We start from the raw sequence: 14,473 nt of genomic DNA, 5'->3' as shown, positions 1-14,473 counted from the left end.
TGGCCAGATCTCAGCTCACTGCAAGCTCCGCCTCCTGGGTTCATGCCATTCTCCTGCCTCAGCCTCCCGGGTAGCTGGGACTACAGGCGCCCACCACCTCGCCCGGCTAGTTTTTTGTATTTTTTAGTAGAGACGGGGTTTCACCGTGTTAGCCAGGATGGTCTCGATCTCCTGACCTTGTGATCCGCCCGCCTCGGACTCCCAAAGTGCTGGGATTACAGGCTTGAGCCACCAGGCGCTTTTCTTTGGAGGTGTTGTGATAGCAACCAGCCACGTTGTGCTCTGTCCTTGGTCCTGAAGATACCAGCGTGATGTTTCTTGGGACCAGGGACACTGGTTAGTGACTCTTCTCTCAGTAACTCTGAACCAGGTGAGAATTGTCATTTTTAACCCTGAAATATAGCAGTACTGTTTGCATCTTGCAGCCCTCCTCTCCTTGGGGTGCTGGTTGTACTCACTCTCCAGGGATTGTAGTTATAGCTACCTGACTCCATATTGCAAGCCTGCAGGGCACACCTACGAGTCTCGATCCCACCACACCCAGTGAGCACATACATATTTTATTTGCTACCCCCTCCAAATTCATGGCCTATCCCCATCATGGCATCGGATGTCAGATGGGAGGTTAATGGCTTGCCAAATAAGCAGAACCCTATCTTGGTTTCCCAACCTAAATTGCTTAATTCATGCATTTTTTTTTTTTTTTTTTTTTTTTTGAGACGGAGTCTCGCTCTGTCACCCAAGCTGGAGTGCACTGGCCAGATCTCAGCTCACTGCAAGCTCCACCTCCTGGGTTCACGCCATTCTCCTGCCTCAGCCTCCCGAGTAGCTGGGACTACAGGCGCCCGCCACCTCGCCCGGCTAGTTTTTTGTATTTTTTAGTAGAGACGGGGTTTCACCGGGTTAGCCAGGATAGTCTTGATCTCCTGACCTTGTGATCCGCCTGCCTCGGCCTCCCAAAGTGCTGGGATTACAGGCTTGAGCCACCGCGCCCGGCCAATTCATGCATTTTTGACAGTTGTGTCATTTCCAGCAATCACAAGGTATTTTTTTTCTTTTGAAAATGGCAAGGAAAACACCCCCAACCCACTCCCTTCACACTTGTGAGAGCTGCATGGGCTGAAAGTGACTCTTCCAAAAACTCTTCTAAGCTTGAGAAGCTCCAGACTTCAGCATGAGACTGGAGTGTGACAGCTTGGTCTGCTCTGGCATCAGAAGGGAGGGAAAGTGAGTCCTTGGAGGTCTTCATACTCCAGGAGAGATCCCAAGAGACATGCAAGAGTGGCAATGAGGCCTCTGTTTGACCCTCTTGCAGCATCTTGGTGCTAAGTGGGGTGGAGGGAGGGAATACACACTCTGCCTGGTCCCTGCCGGGCTCCACACCCCGGTGTCCTCTTCCCCCACCCATGCCTCCCAGCAGAAAACTGTTTCCCATCAGGAGACGCAGAATGAGATCATATCTGGTTACAAGAACCAGAATGACTGATGGAGCATAAGTTGGATTGGGGCGGCAAGAAGGGAGTAAGCAGCCTCAGGCCAGCACACATTGCAGCCTGGGGAGGAGGGAAAGGAGAGTTCTCCCTCCCTCTTTTCTGAGCATTGTGTTTCCCTTCTTCTCGCATTGGGAGGGGGATGGGATGATGGGGAAAGAAGGTGTCCTAGAAGGGAACCCAAGCCGGTGGGCAGGAGAGCTGTGGGCTTGGGGGGCGGGGGAGAGGAAGAATTGGCAATAGGATGCCATCTCCATCCATAGAGCCAGGGACGGACTCCTGTCCTCTAACTCCATTCCTCACTCCACTAGCCCTGGGAGCAAATCTTAGTTCACTGTGACCCACTGGGCAAGTCACTAAACTTTCCTAAGCCTCAGTTTCCTTATCTGTGAAACGGACAGGCTGATCCTAACAGAGATGTAGTGCAGGCAGGCAGAGAGGTGAGGGAGGCAAAGGCACGGCGCGAGGCACACGGGAACCCAGGCGCTTGACCGTCCACACCGCGCGGCGCTCTCCCAACCCCGGCCCGGCGCGCTCACCGGTTCTCAGCCACCAAGATCTGCTCCAGCAGGCGCGCGGCCTGCACACGCGTCTCCAGCTCCGGCGCCTGCAGCAGCCGCAACAGCAGGTCGAGGCCGCCGTCCAGGCGGATGGCGTCGCACAGACCCTGGGCTACCTCGCGGCCCACGGCCGGCAGCAGCCAGGCCTCCTCCACCAGTTGGAAGACCTCGGCCAGGCCGGCGCCCACGGCCCGCGCGCCGCCCGCCTGCTTCAGCGCGGACAAGGCCTGCTGCAGCTCCGGCAGCGCGCGCTCCAGGGCGTCCTGCACCTCGGTGCCTGCCCCCGGCGATACTTCGCGGGGCCCGCGGCCGCCCGCAGCCCACCATGGGCCCGTGCCACCGCCCCCATCCGGCCCCGGCACCGCCAGCCGCTCGGCGCCCGGCCGTGGGCCCGACATGGCGAAGAAGCGACACAGCTTGTAGGCGGAGAGGAGCAGCGTCAGGACCATGGGCGCGGGGGCGCGGGGGACATCCCCGGCCTGGAGGGGGGAGCTGCGCGGAGAGACCCCGGTTTTGGGAAAAGAGAGACCCGAGAGGGGTCGGGGAAGAAGATGGAGGGGGAGGAATAGAGAGAAGGGTACCAGGCAAGGGTGCAGGTCAGAAGTTTGAGGGAGGAGTGAGGGCAGGATCGGGGGCGCAGCGGTTGGCAAAGGTGATGCAGGCCAAGATGCAGGGATGGGCGAAAGGAGAGAGCGAGGAGGCGAGGGATGGCTCCGGACGCCGGAGGGTAGAGCAGGCGGCGGCTGGAACAAAGCGTGGCCCGGGCAGGGGCTCGGCTGAACTGGGAGATGCTCGGCAGCAGCCACGCCCCGGAACCGCAGCGGACCGGGGGGCGATGCTCCGCCTCTGGGTCCAGCGGGGCTCCTCCAGCCTCCTGCGCAGCCCCACCCCCAAGTCGTCCCCAGCCACGCCCACGCCCCTGGCCAGCCTTCCCTAGCCCCTCAGTCGCAGCCGCCTCCTCCTGCGCTGGACTTGGAGGAAGGGGGTCGAAAATGAGATGACGGTCTCCGTTCTCCACCCCCTCTTCCCCGCCCCGCGTGACACCGGTACGTGGAAGCAACACCGCTGCGTGCCCCCTCCCTACTAAGTGGTTAAAACAATCATCATAACTCTTAAGGCCCTTTTATGCCTGTTTCTCAGCGAAACCTCACAACATGCCTCTGGGGGTGGGAATCGGTGTTCCATTCCACAGCTGACTCCACTGAAGCCCATGAGGAAGAGATTGGCCAAAATCACAGTCCCCTCTGATTACAGAACAGAAAAATCAGCTAAAATCTCAGGATCACTTTTTTTCAGGTGATGGGAGGATTTCAGAAGCTCTGTGGACACCTGAAATTGGGCACAAAATCAGGTGTTTCATGTCAGTGGGCATTTTCCAGGTAGAGGGATCATATTTCTCTTGAGAGTCTAAAAGTGTGTTGAACAAGCCCACTCTACAGATGAGAAGACTGAGGCTGGGGACAGGGAGTGGCCTGCTCAGAAAAGACTCAGAAATCAAATCTAGTTCAGTGGGTTGATATTTACCCAAATTTCCAGCCTGGGGAGATTGATGCACCCAAGAGAAGAACCCAGAAATGAAACTTTGTTCTTTTATGCTAAAAAAGAAAATTCCCCAGAGTGCTTACAAACTCTCCTCCCACTCCCTTTTTCCTGCCCTAAATAAACAATGGCGAATGAGCACCCAGCCAGGGATGTGTCTGATCAAACAATCATGGATCAATAGCCATGTTTGGAGAAGGAATTTGTGACTGCTCCAGCTACTGGGCATTTTGTCTGTTCCAGTTCATGTAATCTCCCAACACCCCATGAGGCAAGGCTTTGTTAATCCCATTTTACTGAAACTCAACTAAGACTCAGAGAGATTAAGCTATTGCCCAATGAGCCTTCCTTCTGCCCTCCAGATCCACGGTGCTAATTCCCCTTCTGATGACCTAATGATTCTGAGCTTGGCAAAGGTCTTATCTCCCAGCTCTCCCAGGCCCAGTGTTCCAGGAATGTGACCTTTGCTGCAGCAGCCGCTGGAGGGGGCAGAGGGGATGGGCTGGAGGTTGAGCAAACAGAGCAGCAGAAAAGGCAGTTCCTCTTCTTCAGTCCCCTCCCTCCCTGTCTCTGCCTCTCCCTCCCTTCCTCAGGCATCAAAGCGGAGACTTCAGGGAGATCAGAGCCCAGCTTGCCAGGCACTGAGCTAGAAGTCCTGCCATGGCACCCCTGAGACCCCTTCTCATGCTGGCCCTGCTGGCATGGGTTGCTGTGGCCGACCAAGGTACAGGGGGGTGTTGGTGGCCATCTGGGTCAATGTAGGGAGGGCGAGGGTGGCCCGGGCTTGGCGGCACCGACTGACACCCCTTCCTCAAAGAGTCATGCAAGGGCCGCTGCACTGAGGGCTTCAACGCTGACAAGAAGTGCCAGTGTGATGAGCTCTGCTCTTACTACCAGAGCTGCTGCACAGACTACACGGCTGAGTGCAAGCCCCAAGGTGTGTTCAGAGCCCAGGTGGGTGGGCTGGGGTGCCCCTTGCAGCTGGAGACTCACTACCATCCACTCTCTGCAGTGACTCGTGGGGATGTGTTCACTATGCCAGAGGATGAGTATGTGGTCTATGATGATGGTGAGGAGAAGAACAATGCCACCATCCATGAACAGCCAGAGGGCTCCTCCCTGAGCCCTGACCTCCAGGCCCAGCGCGAAGGGAATCCTGAGCAGGCAACTGTTCTGAACCCTGAGGAAGAATCCCCTGCACCTGAGGTGGGCACCTCTAAGCCTGAGGGGATGGACTCAAGGCCCGAGACCCTTCATCCAGAGACCCCTGAGCTCCCAGCAAAGGAGGAGCTATGCAGTGGGAAACCCTTCGACGCCTTCACCGACCTCAAGAACGGTTCCCTCTTTGCCTTCCGAGGTGAATCCAGGGCAGGTATTGGGGATGGGGGTCTGCCAGGAGCGTCCCTGCTCTCACACCAACTCCTCCACTCTAGGGCAGTACTGCTATGAACTGGATGAAAAGGCAGTGAGGCCTGGGTACCCCAAGCTCATCCGAGATGTCTGGGGCATCGAGGGCCCCATTGATGCCGCCTTCACCCGCATCAACTGTCAGGGGAAGACCTACCTCTTCAAGGTGCCAGCGGCTGTGGGCCAGGGTAGAAAGCATCTAGGGAGGGTTTGAGAGCTATTGCTCCCAGGGACAGGGTGGACAGGGAGGCTGGACCCAGGGCACTGCAGGACCTGGTGGGGGCTCTTTGAGCACAGGGCAGCCCCAAGACTCCAGGTCCTGGGCAGTGAACCTGGACCTGGGAACGGCTGCCTTAGGGCAAGAGACTCTGCCTCTGTGCCCAGCCAGTAGCCTCCATACCCCTTTTCACTTTCCCCACCTCTTAGGGTAGTCAGTACTGGCGCTTTGAGGATGGTGTCCTGGACCCTGATTACCCCCGAAATATCTCTGATGGCTTCGATGGCATCCCAGACAATGTGGACGCAGCCTTGGCCCTCCCTGCCCATAGCTACAGCGGCCGGGAGCGGGTCTACTTCTTCAAGGGTACTCAGGGGGTGGGTGGGAGACTGAGCAGGCAGTGGAGCAGTCTTGGATTCCTTTCACACTTCACTGGGGACAGGCCTCAGCATGTGCCCACCCCCTACCCCCACCTCATGCTGGGAGATCCTAACTTCAACAGCCTCTGGGATCTCCAGTCTTGCTCTGGCCCAGCCCTCCTAATGCCCACCACCCTGCTCCCCAGGGAAACAGTACTGGGAGTACCAGTTCCAGCACCAGCCCAGTCGGGAGGAGTGTGAAGGCAGCTCCCTGTCGGCTGTATTTGAGCACTTTGCCATGATGCAGCGGGACAGCTGGGAGGACATCTTCGAGCTTCTTTTCTGGGGCAGAACCTCTGGTATGCAGAGAGGGCAAGTCTTTCTTCTCCCTCAAAAGGGCTGAAACCCCTGGGTAGTGGTAGAGCCAGGTTGGCTGGAGGGGGCTGTGGTTGTGGAGCTATCGATCAAAGTCTATTTGCTCAGGCCAGACTTTGCTTCTGTTGACCTTTTGGGGGAAGCTCGGCTCTATATGACCCCACACCTTGGACTTTGCCTAGCACAGCTGAGGGCACAGCCAGCAGAGGGAGGGGATATGGCTGAGGAGTTTAGGGGGTCTGGGGTCTAGACACCAGTGATATGGTGGAGGGAGCACAGAGGGAAGGGCATTGGACTGAGAATCAAAGGCCTGGCTCTGCCATTCGCTGCTGTGTGTCTTTGGGCAAGGTGCAGCAGATGAACTCTAATGACCCTGCTGGAGGGGGCAAGATTCGGACCCCCAAGACCTCTCATTCACCCCTTCCCTGCCACAGCTGGTATGAGACAGCCCCAGTTCATCAGCCGGGAATGGCATGGTGTGCCAGAGCAAGTGGACGCAGCCATGGCTGGCCACATCTACGTCTCAGGCATGGCACCCCGCCCCTCCTTGGCCAAGAAGCAAAAGTTTAGGCGTCGCAACCGCAAAGGCTACCGTTCACGCCGAGGCCACAGCCGTGGCCGCAACCAGAACTCCCGCCGGCCATCCCGCGCCACGTGGCTGTCCTTGTTCTCCAGTGAGGAGAGTAACTTGGGAGCCAACAACTATGATGACTACAGGATGGACTGGCTTGTGCCTGCCACCTGTGAACCCATCCAGAGTGTCTTCTTCTTCTCTGGAGGTAGGAGCCCTTGCCACCCCTGAAGCTGGTCTAGCTTGGGTTTTCCTTGCTGTCCCTGGTCCATAAGGGCTGAATACAGCCCGCAGGTAGTGACCACAGAAAGCCAGGCCAGAAGTCCTTAGCTACATCGTGGATGTTCACTTTCCCTTCTGAGACTTTCTTAAGGGAAGAGTGGGCAGGGCCAGGCTGAGCCTCACGCACCCTCTGTTTTCCTCTCTTCCAGACAAGTACTACCGAGTCAACCTTCGCACACGGCGAGTGGACACTGTGGACCCTCCCTACCCACGCCCCATCGCCCAGTACTGGCTGGGCTGCCCAGCTCCTGGCCATCTGTAGGAGGCAGAGCCCACGAGGCTGGGCCCGCTGTAGCTCCCTCCTCCAATCTCCTTCCCCCAGCCCAATAAAGGTCACTTAGCCCTGAGTTTAAGACTGCTGTCCTGATTGGGGTGGACATATCCCTGCCTGAGTAAAGGAGAGGAAGCTGGGCTGTCAGAATGGGTTGGTGAAGGGGACAGAGAAGGGCCTCGCTGTGTTCAACCCATGTTGGGCTCAGGGCCTCTTTGTGAACCGAAGTTTGGGACTGGGGAAGGCCTCCTGAGAGCTACCCTTCCTCTTGAGCTAAGCAACCCCCAGCAGCCCACCAGCAGCTAAGCAGGCACTTGAACCCCTCTGATGGTGACAGAGTTACCAGGCCAGCCTCCCTGGGTGAGGCTTGCTTTGCCCCTTGGAGTTGACTAGGGTCTTGGAGGAGAGAGAAGGGGCAAGAGGTGGTGGGGTTCTGGCTCAGCTTTTTTGTCCATCCTGATCTGAAATCATAGTAGCTCCGGCTCCTGAGCACTTGGGGAACCAGTCACTGTGCTTCCCCAAACCCACCCCTAAAGTGAGCCTTTCTTGAGGTCTCTGTCTAGGGTCTAGGATGGGGAGCAGCAAGACCAGGAGAGATAGTGAAGGGGAGAAACTGAAAGGAAATTCAAAAGCACACAGTTCTCGTGGAAAAGAGGCCCAGGAGCCCAGGAGTTTGAGGCTGCAGTGAGCTATTATTGTACCACTGCACTCCAACCTGGGCAATAGAGTGAGACTCTGTCTCTAAAAGCAGAACAAAACAAAAAAAGGAGGGAATTTTTGGCTGGGCATGGTGGCTCATGCCTGTAATTCGAGCACTTTGGGAAGCCAAGGTGGGAGGATTGCTGGAACTCAGAAGTTGGAGACCAGCCTAGACAATATAGCAAGACACCATCTCTACAAAAAATAAGTAAGTAAGTTAGCTGGGCAACTTATGGGTGGTGTGTGCCTGTAGTCCCAGCTACTTAGGAGGCTGAGGTGGGAGGATTGCTTGAGCCTGGGAGGTTGAGGCTGCAGTGAGCAGAAATCACACCACTGTACTCCAGCCTGGGCAACAGAGTGAGAAAAATAAAATTTAGGCCAGGCACGGTGGCTCACGCCTGTAATCCCAGCACTTTGGGAAGCCAAGGTGGGTGGATCATGAGGTTAGGAGTTCAAGACCAGCCTGGCCAACATGGCGAAACCCCGTCTCTACTAAAAATACAAAAACATTAGCCAGGTGTGGTGGCGGGCGCCTGTAATCCCAGCTACTCTGGAGGAAGAGGCAGGAGAATTGCTTGAACCCAGGAGGTGGAGGTTGCAGTGAGCCAAGATCATGCCACTGCACTCCAGGCTGGGTGACAAAGCAAGACTCCATCTTGGAAAAAAAAAAAAAAAGAAACAAACTTTTAAAAATTTAAGGAAAAGTGGTTCAGAATATGCCCAAGGAAGAGAATACTATACACATAAACATCTTTATCATCTTTCTTAGAACCCCTCAACTGCACCTGTGGAACCTCCTCTGGTTCCAGGTTCCGAACCCCAGGAAGTCCATCTGGCTCTTGAGGGGCCAGAGAGAGAAAGGGTTAGATGCAGGCAAAGTTCTAAAGCAGACCTGAGGGCAACCTGGTGACGACATCTGTTCCCCAGTCCTGCTGACAGCAGCTGGCTCCCATTCATCTTGTCACCTTACCATCCTTCTCATCCTGTCCCACTTCACCAGCCCAGTCCCCAGTTGTAGGAGAGGTCTCCAGCCCCTCTCCCCTGAAGGCAGCCAGGTTCAGAGCACTAAGGGCTCCAGAAGGGGCAGCCAGTGCCTGGGAGCACTGGAGAGATGGTTTTCTTTGGCTTCCTGGAAGGACCCCTGGGAGGATTTTCATGAAGTATAGGATTTCAGGTACAGACTGCCAGAGTTTGAGGTTTGAGGAGGGATGCTGGGTCCAGCTTCCTTTGTGAGGCCCTGGAGGGGCAGGGGTACACAATTTGCCCCACCCATACCCTCATAAGCCCAACCCAGCCTCCAGGGTTCCCCACCGAGACTTCTCTGCTTTGCTTGAGCTGGACTCTAAACCTCTCCCCTCCTGGAAGTGGAGCCAGCCACCCTTAGCAGGATAAAACCCAAATGGAGGGATCTGGTGTGGGCACAGCCCTGACATGGCCCTCTGGCACCTTACCCTTTGCCAGCTCCATGGCCAGCCCTGTGGATGCATCCTCAGCAGGTGATCTGATGGGGGAAGTGTGGGCAGGGTGAGGACGTAGGGCACGGTGGGATGAGGGAAGGTTGAAGAGGGTTGGGAGTAGGGACTTCAGGGTTGATTGAGGGCTTTGAGGCCGAGTAGAGGCTCTTTCAGCAAGTCCCTGCTGGACCCCCACCGTGGCCCGCAGACGGTGGCAGTGGGTTGGGTTCCCACCAGAGAAAGCAGACCACCTTCAGCAAAGGGCAGCTGCTGGAGCTGGAGAGGGCGTTTGCAGCATGGCCCTACCCTGACATCAGCACCCGTGAGCACCCGGCCCAGGTCACTCGCCTTCCTGAGGCCAAGATGCAGGTGAGCTGCGACCCCTTCTCACACAGCCATCATCTGGGCTTGGCCCACAGCCCCTTCGCTGGGGAGCCTGCCTTCAGGTTGTTTCCCCTGTCCCTGGGTGGAGGGGATGCTGGGGCCAGAATAGACTCCTTCTTCTTCCCTAGCAGGTGTGGTTCCAGAACCGCCAGACCAAAAGAATCAAGAACAGGAAGTCAAGAAGTCTAAGCCCCGGGCCTGAGTCCCCCCAGAGCTCCTGTTCTCTTCCAGACACCTTCCAGCAGCCCTGGGATCCCCAAATACCAGGCCAACCTCCACCCTCCAGCGGCACACCTCAGTGTACCTCAGTGTGTCAATACACCTCCTGTCCAGCTCCTGGCTTAGGTCCAGGGCAGGGCTGGGAAGGGACTAAAGCTGTAGCCCCACGGGGACCAGCTGGGGCTTCAGAGGTCCACCCTTTCTTAGAGCCAGCTACTCCCCAGACTTCACTAGGCAGCCTGTCTGACCTCATCTAAGCCTCGGCCATTGTCACCAATGTGGACCACGCCTGGTCTTGATCCAGAACTTGCAAGACCCCTCCTCTGACTCCTGTAGCCCACCCTGCCCCTCCTGGGACTGAACACATCAGAAGTGGATCCCCCCGGCCCCACCTTTTATGCAAAGGAGTTCCCTATCGGAAAGGAATTTAGCTCAGGCATCCCTCCCTTCCACTGGCCTCCAGGCCAGCCTAGATGCAGGTCCTATACAGACTGGGGCCTAGCTCCTGCCACCCCACACCTGACCCCTTTGGGGCATATGCTCATGGTTGTGGCAGGAGGTACCTTCAGAAGGATGAGATGAGGGCCATGTTTTCCTCCACTCTTGCCAGTCCTGGTCCCCAGTTCTCACCAGCTGATGACCTCCTCCCTCCGAAGGGGCAGACTCCTGTCTCCTGAGGTCTCTCCAGGCCATTACCTTGCTAACTGCTAAGTGAGGTAGGAGAGAATGCTGCTCCTCATCTAGACTGCTGGAGTCAACTTCGTTATGGGTCAGGGCCACCTCTCCTGACCGTCGACCACCTGGACAAATTAATCAGAACTATGGATGTGAAGAGGGAGTGGCATTAAAGTAATAAAGCAAAGACAGGAAGTTGGGGCTTATCTTGATTTAATTTTCACAAAGATCAGATTGGCTGCCCTCTGACGTGGGGCCGTAGAGACAACCTGACAGATATGGGATGAGGCGGGTGCAGCAGCATTGGGTTTTGGTATCACCGTCATCTGTAATACCAACTAATCTCCAAATAAAACCCAAACTCTGTACCTTAATCTGGATTGTTGTGCTCTGCAAATGAATGGGGACGAGGGCCGTTTGCCATGGAAATTTATCTCCATCACCTAATCCCAAAATGGGGCCAGGTTCCACACAGATTCTTGGTGGGAGGTATTACCTAGGCTTCTGCTGGGATTAGAGGGATAGTTAATTGAAGGGTTTAAGGTTCTGACTGACAAGACCCTGGGGGAGATGAGCGCCTCTGCTGGCAGCCCCTGCTCCTGGTCCCACTGAGTCTAGGACATTCCAGTTACCTCCACCTCCGGAGCTGCTCTGCTTTGGAGAGAAAACCATGGTATCTGTGGTCTGCACTGGATTCAAATCCTGACTCTGCTATGTAACCGTGGTAACTCTGGAACTCTATGTGACTAAAAAATGGGGATACTTGTTTGCTCTCTGTTTGAGGTATAAGAAATAATGTAGGTAAAGGGCTTTACATGGTGTGTGACACATTGTAAAAACTCAGTAAATCCTAGTTTCCTCTCCAGACAGGCCCTAAGAAACTGGGAAGGCCCCAAACTTTTTGTTCTTCCCACCTCCTGCCAAGCAGTCCCTGGACCCAGAGTGCATTAGAGAAAGCATGGCATAGTTGAGGCAGGAGTGGCTAGATGAGAGAGCTCCCTTCTACATACTGAGAACTGGAGGACAGGGCATTTGGTTCTCCTCTCCCCCTGCCCCCTGCTTTTTTACTGAGACAAGGTCTCACTCTGTCATCCAGGTTAGAGTGCAATAGCATGAGCTTGGCTTACTCAGCTTACTGCAACCTCTGCCTCCCAGGCTCAAGGGATCCTCCCACCTTAGCCTCCTGAGTAGCTGGGACTACAGGCGTGTGCTACCATGTCAACTAATGTTTGAATTTTTTTGTAGCAATGGGAATTGGCTTTCGCCATGTTGCCCAGGCTGGTCTTGAACTCCTGAGCTCAAGCAATCCTCCTACCTTGGTCTCCCAAAGTGCTAGGATTACAGGCACGTACCACTACGCCTGGCTAATTTTTTTGTATTTTTAGTAAAGATGGGGTTTCACTATGTTGGCCATGCTGGTCTTGAACTCCCAACCTCAAGTGATCCACCCGCCTCAGCCTCCCAAAATGCTAGGATTACAGGTGTTAGCTACCTCACCTGGCCCAGTGTAGCTTTTTAATACAAATTTTATATAGTTCAGGTTACTGGAAACACTGCAAAGTGCCACCTAGTTTGTCTTCTCACAGCTGACACTTCTTCCAACTAACAGAAACTGGCAAACATTGTAGAGGAAGTGTCCACTGAGCAAATGAGTATATAATTTATTGAAACAGAAAAGTGCTTTGGAAAAAAAAAAAAGAGAGAACAGGAGTACATACAGTGAACCAAAAAGAGTGTACCATGAGGAGCAGACCCTGAACAGTTAGAACTATTAGAACTATGGAAATCGCTGTGCTTTGTGTTGTCACAGGAGTTAAAATAGAAATACCCTGGATACAATAAATATTTACTGGATAAATAACTAAGCCTGATACCCTTTTCAGTGCGTTATACAGACCCTATCATCACACCACTTATCTAAGTTCTCAGAAGTTAAACATTACAAGACTTCAGGACAACATAGCCGTCTTCGGCTCCATTTAACAGAGGAAGGACCACAGCCGGTCATTTGCTCTCCATGAGTCTGTCTTATTTTCTGGAAAAGGGGCCTAATACCATTTCCTTTTGCAAAAAGGTAGCTGCCTTGCTTCCAGTTTTACCATTCTACAGCAACCCATCTTTCTCTTATTTGATGTCTCTGATCAGCTCCTCTTCCAGCACAAACTGGACAAAGGGGATCCTTTCTGTTTTCTTGGAGGCTTCTGAACTCAATTACAGGTCTGCATTAAAAATGTCTGGAGAAAACTGGTAATCAGTTTGTACATATGAACAAGTTCAAGGCAGTATGGTCTACTTCTGGGAAGGCCTGGATTCCATCTGCTCCTGAAGGAAAAACCCTAGTCCCAGCTGTGTCTAGAATGGACTGGAGAAGGCAGATGGGTACCGGATTCAGGAAGACGTACTGATAGACCAAGACCAGTTCTTGCCGTTTTAAAGATGTGTTATCTCAATCTCCTCCAATGCTCCCTTTGGAAATTCACAGAACACAGGGCTCCCCACAGAAACAGCAGCTGGCCTGGGCTGGTCTTCTGACTAACTGGAGCTGAATACAAAAAGTCTGATGGGTTGATTGAGTCGGTGACTGGCAATTGGAGCCTGAAGCCCCCAAAGTCTTCTCTAGACTTGAAGATGAAGCACCAGTTACAGTTCTCCCAGCTCGCCTTCCATTGCCCGCACCATGACATACAGCTCAGCCAGACCCACCACCGAGGCGACGATCAATGCAGCTAGCACCCGCTGGAGATGGGGAGAACCAGGCTTAAGGGATGCAGGCCAACACTCAGCTCTGTACCCGAGCACCTTAAATGAGGATGGAGAGCCCCCAATCCCCTTCTAAGTTGGGGGAGGGGAAGAAAAGAGAATGTGGCTTCTCCTGGGTTTATTACCTAACCTCCCGTGACTGCTGGAAAGCTCTAATGCTCCCCTTGTTCATGGCATAAATATCTGTTCAATTCCTAACCTGTGCAAGGCACTTTCACATACGTCCTCCCTTACCCACTAACACCCCTACCTGGGGCACCCTGCCCTGCCGAGTGCCTACTCACCGAGGCCATTTCTGTGAAGACATATTGGCTTCCAAGGTAAGTGCAGACGAAGGCAGCTACCACCGTGACAATGAAATTGAAGATGGTGATGACTAGAGCCTTCAATGATCTCACTTTGGGGAGGAGCCAGAGAGGGAACCTTTAGTTCAACATTCTCTAGGAGGCGCTCTTATCTCATGGCTGCCTCCCCCACCAACTGGGTTCCAGTCAAACAAGCCTGAGTGTCATGACCCATCTCAGGAAGAGGCTTTAGAAGCCTGATCTCCTAGTACCTCACCTTGCTTTCCCAGGTCGCTGAGAGTCCCACCATGCCTTGAATCCTGGGAAAAAGACAAAGCAGATGATTCAGAATAGAAGCAGCTCAGAGAGCATCCATTGTCAGTCTGGGCTCAGCCCTCTCTATTCCCCAACATATTAACTGCCTTCTCCAGGGATTCTTTTGTTTGGAACCACTTTGACTCTTTTCTGGACCACAGAGCAAGCATTTTGGAGAGAGGACACAGGCTGCCAGTACCCATCCACTCTCCTGTTCCAGGGTAGGAGCATGCCATAGAATAGTAGGGAGCCCTGTCAGAAGACAGGCTCCAATGGCTGGGCACAGTGGCTCACCTTGTAATCCCAGCACTTTGGGAGGCTGAGGCAGGAGGATCACCTGAGTTTGGGAGTTCAAGACCAGCCTGGCCAACGTGGTCTCTACTAAAAGAGACCTCGCTTAAACCTCGGAGGCAGAGGCTGCAGTGAGCAGAGATCCTGCCACTGCCCTCCAGCCTGGGGGACAGAGCGAGACTCCATCTCAAAAAAAAAAAAAAAAGAAAGAAAGTGAAGCATATATGAAAAATAAAGCGTAATACTTTCTTAAAGTTCCACCCCAAATTATGAGTATTTAGGTTATGCTCAAAACCAAGTTCAGTGACCACTAAGGCTCAT

General features: G+C 54.2%; 4 protein-coding genes across 6 annotated transcripts in view; 2 read left to right on the top strand and 2 right to left on the bottom strand.

Annotated features, from left to right (window-relative positions):
* SARM1 (sterile alpha and TIR motif containing 1) overlaps nucleotides 1-10,644 on the bottom strand; it is a 34,468-nt gene extending 23,824 nt beyond the window's left edge. The window contains exons 1-2 of the mRNA XM_017888914.1: nucleotides 10,391-10,644; nucleotides 2,030-3,379 (exon numbers count right to left, since the gene is read on the bottom strand). Coding sequence (XP_017744403.1) covers nucleotides 2,030-2,499 — 470 coding nt within the window. The 5' untranslated portion in view covers nucleotides 2,500-3,379; nucleotides 10,391-10,644. The remainder of the gene's footprint in view (nucleotides 1-2,029; nucleotides 3,380-10,390) is intronic.
* On the top strand, nucleotides 4,101-7,153 carry VTN (vitronectin). The gene is made up of 8 exons (XM_017888915.1): nucleotides 4,101-4,313; nucleotides 4,407-4,526; nucleotides 4,602-4,946; nucleotides 5,023-5,162; nucleotides 5,423-5,579; nucleotides 5,779-5,931; nucleotides 6,382-6,726; nucleotides 6,950-7,153. Exons 1-8 carry the CDS (start codon nucleotides 4,250-4,252, stop codon nucleotides 7,060-7,062), a joined length of 1,437 nt encoding a protein of 478 aa, XP_017744404.1. The 5' UTR covers nucleotides 4,101-4,249; the 3' UTR covers nucleotides 7,063-7,153.
* SEBOX (SEBOX homeobox) lies at nucleotides 9,077-10,378 on the top strand. The gene is made up of 3 exons (XM_017888924.1): nucleotides 9,077-9,266; nucleotides 9,433-9,593; nucleotides 9,740-10,378. The coding sequence occupies exons 1-3, from the start codon at nucleotides 9,170-9,172 to the stop codon at nucleotides 10,082-10,084; spliced, it is 603 nt and encodes a 200-aa protein (XP_017744413.1). The 5' UTR covers nucleotides 9,077-9,169; the 3' UTR covers nucleotides 10,085-10,378.
* Nucleotides 10,645-10,698: 54 nt separating the features above from the next.
* The window catches only part of VMA12 (vacuolar ATPase assembly factor VMA12), a 6,380-nt gene continuing 2,605 nt past the window's right edge, over nucleotides 10,699-14,473 (bottom strand). The window contains exons 4-6 of one of the 3 annotated variants that reach the window (XM_017888922.1): nucleotides 13,824-13,866; nucleotides 13,547-13,659; nucleotides 10,699-13,238 (exon numbers count right to left, since the gene is read on the bottom strand). In XM_017888922.1, the coding sequence (XP_017744411.1) occupies nucleotides 13,143-13,238; nucleotides 13,547-13,659; nucleotides 13,824-13,866 (252 nt within the window). In that variant the 3' untranslated portion in view covers nucleotides 10,699-13,142. Of the gene's footprint in view, nucleotides 13,302-13,546; nucleotides 13,660-13,823; nucleotides 13,867-14,473 lie in introns of all 3 variants that reach the window. The other 2 variants (XM_017888921.1, XM_017888923.1) reach the window with 2 other exon arrangements.

The sequence above is a fragment of the Rhinopithecus bieti genome, unplaced genomic scaffold (genome assembly GCF_001698545.2).
Source record: "Rhinopithecus bieti isolate Rb0 unplaced genomic scaffold, ASM169854v2 scaffold_18477, whole genome shotgun sequence".
NCBI classification, from domain to species: Eukaryota; Metazoa; Chordata; class Mammalia; order Primates; family Cercopithecidae; genus Rhinopithecus; species Rhinopithecus bieti.
The sequence above is the reverse complement of the archived record's forward strand: the minus strand, read 5'-3'. Positions and strand labels throughout refer to the sequence as shown.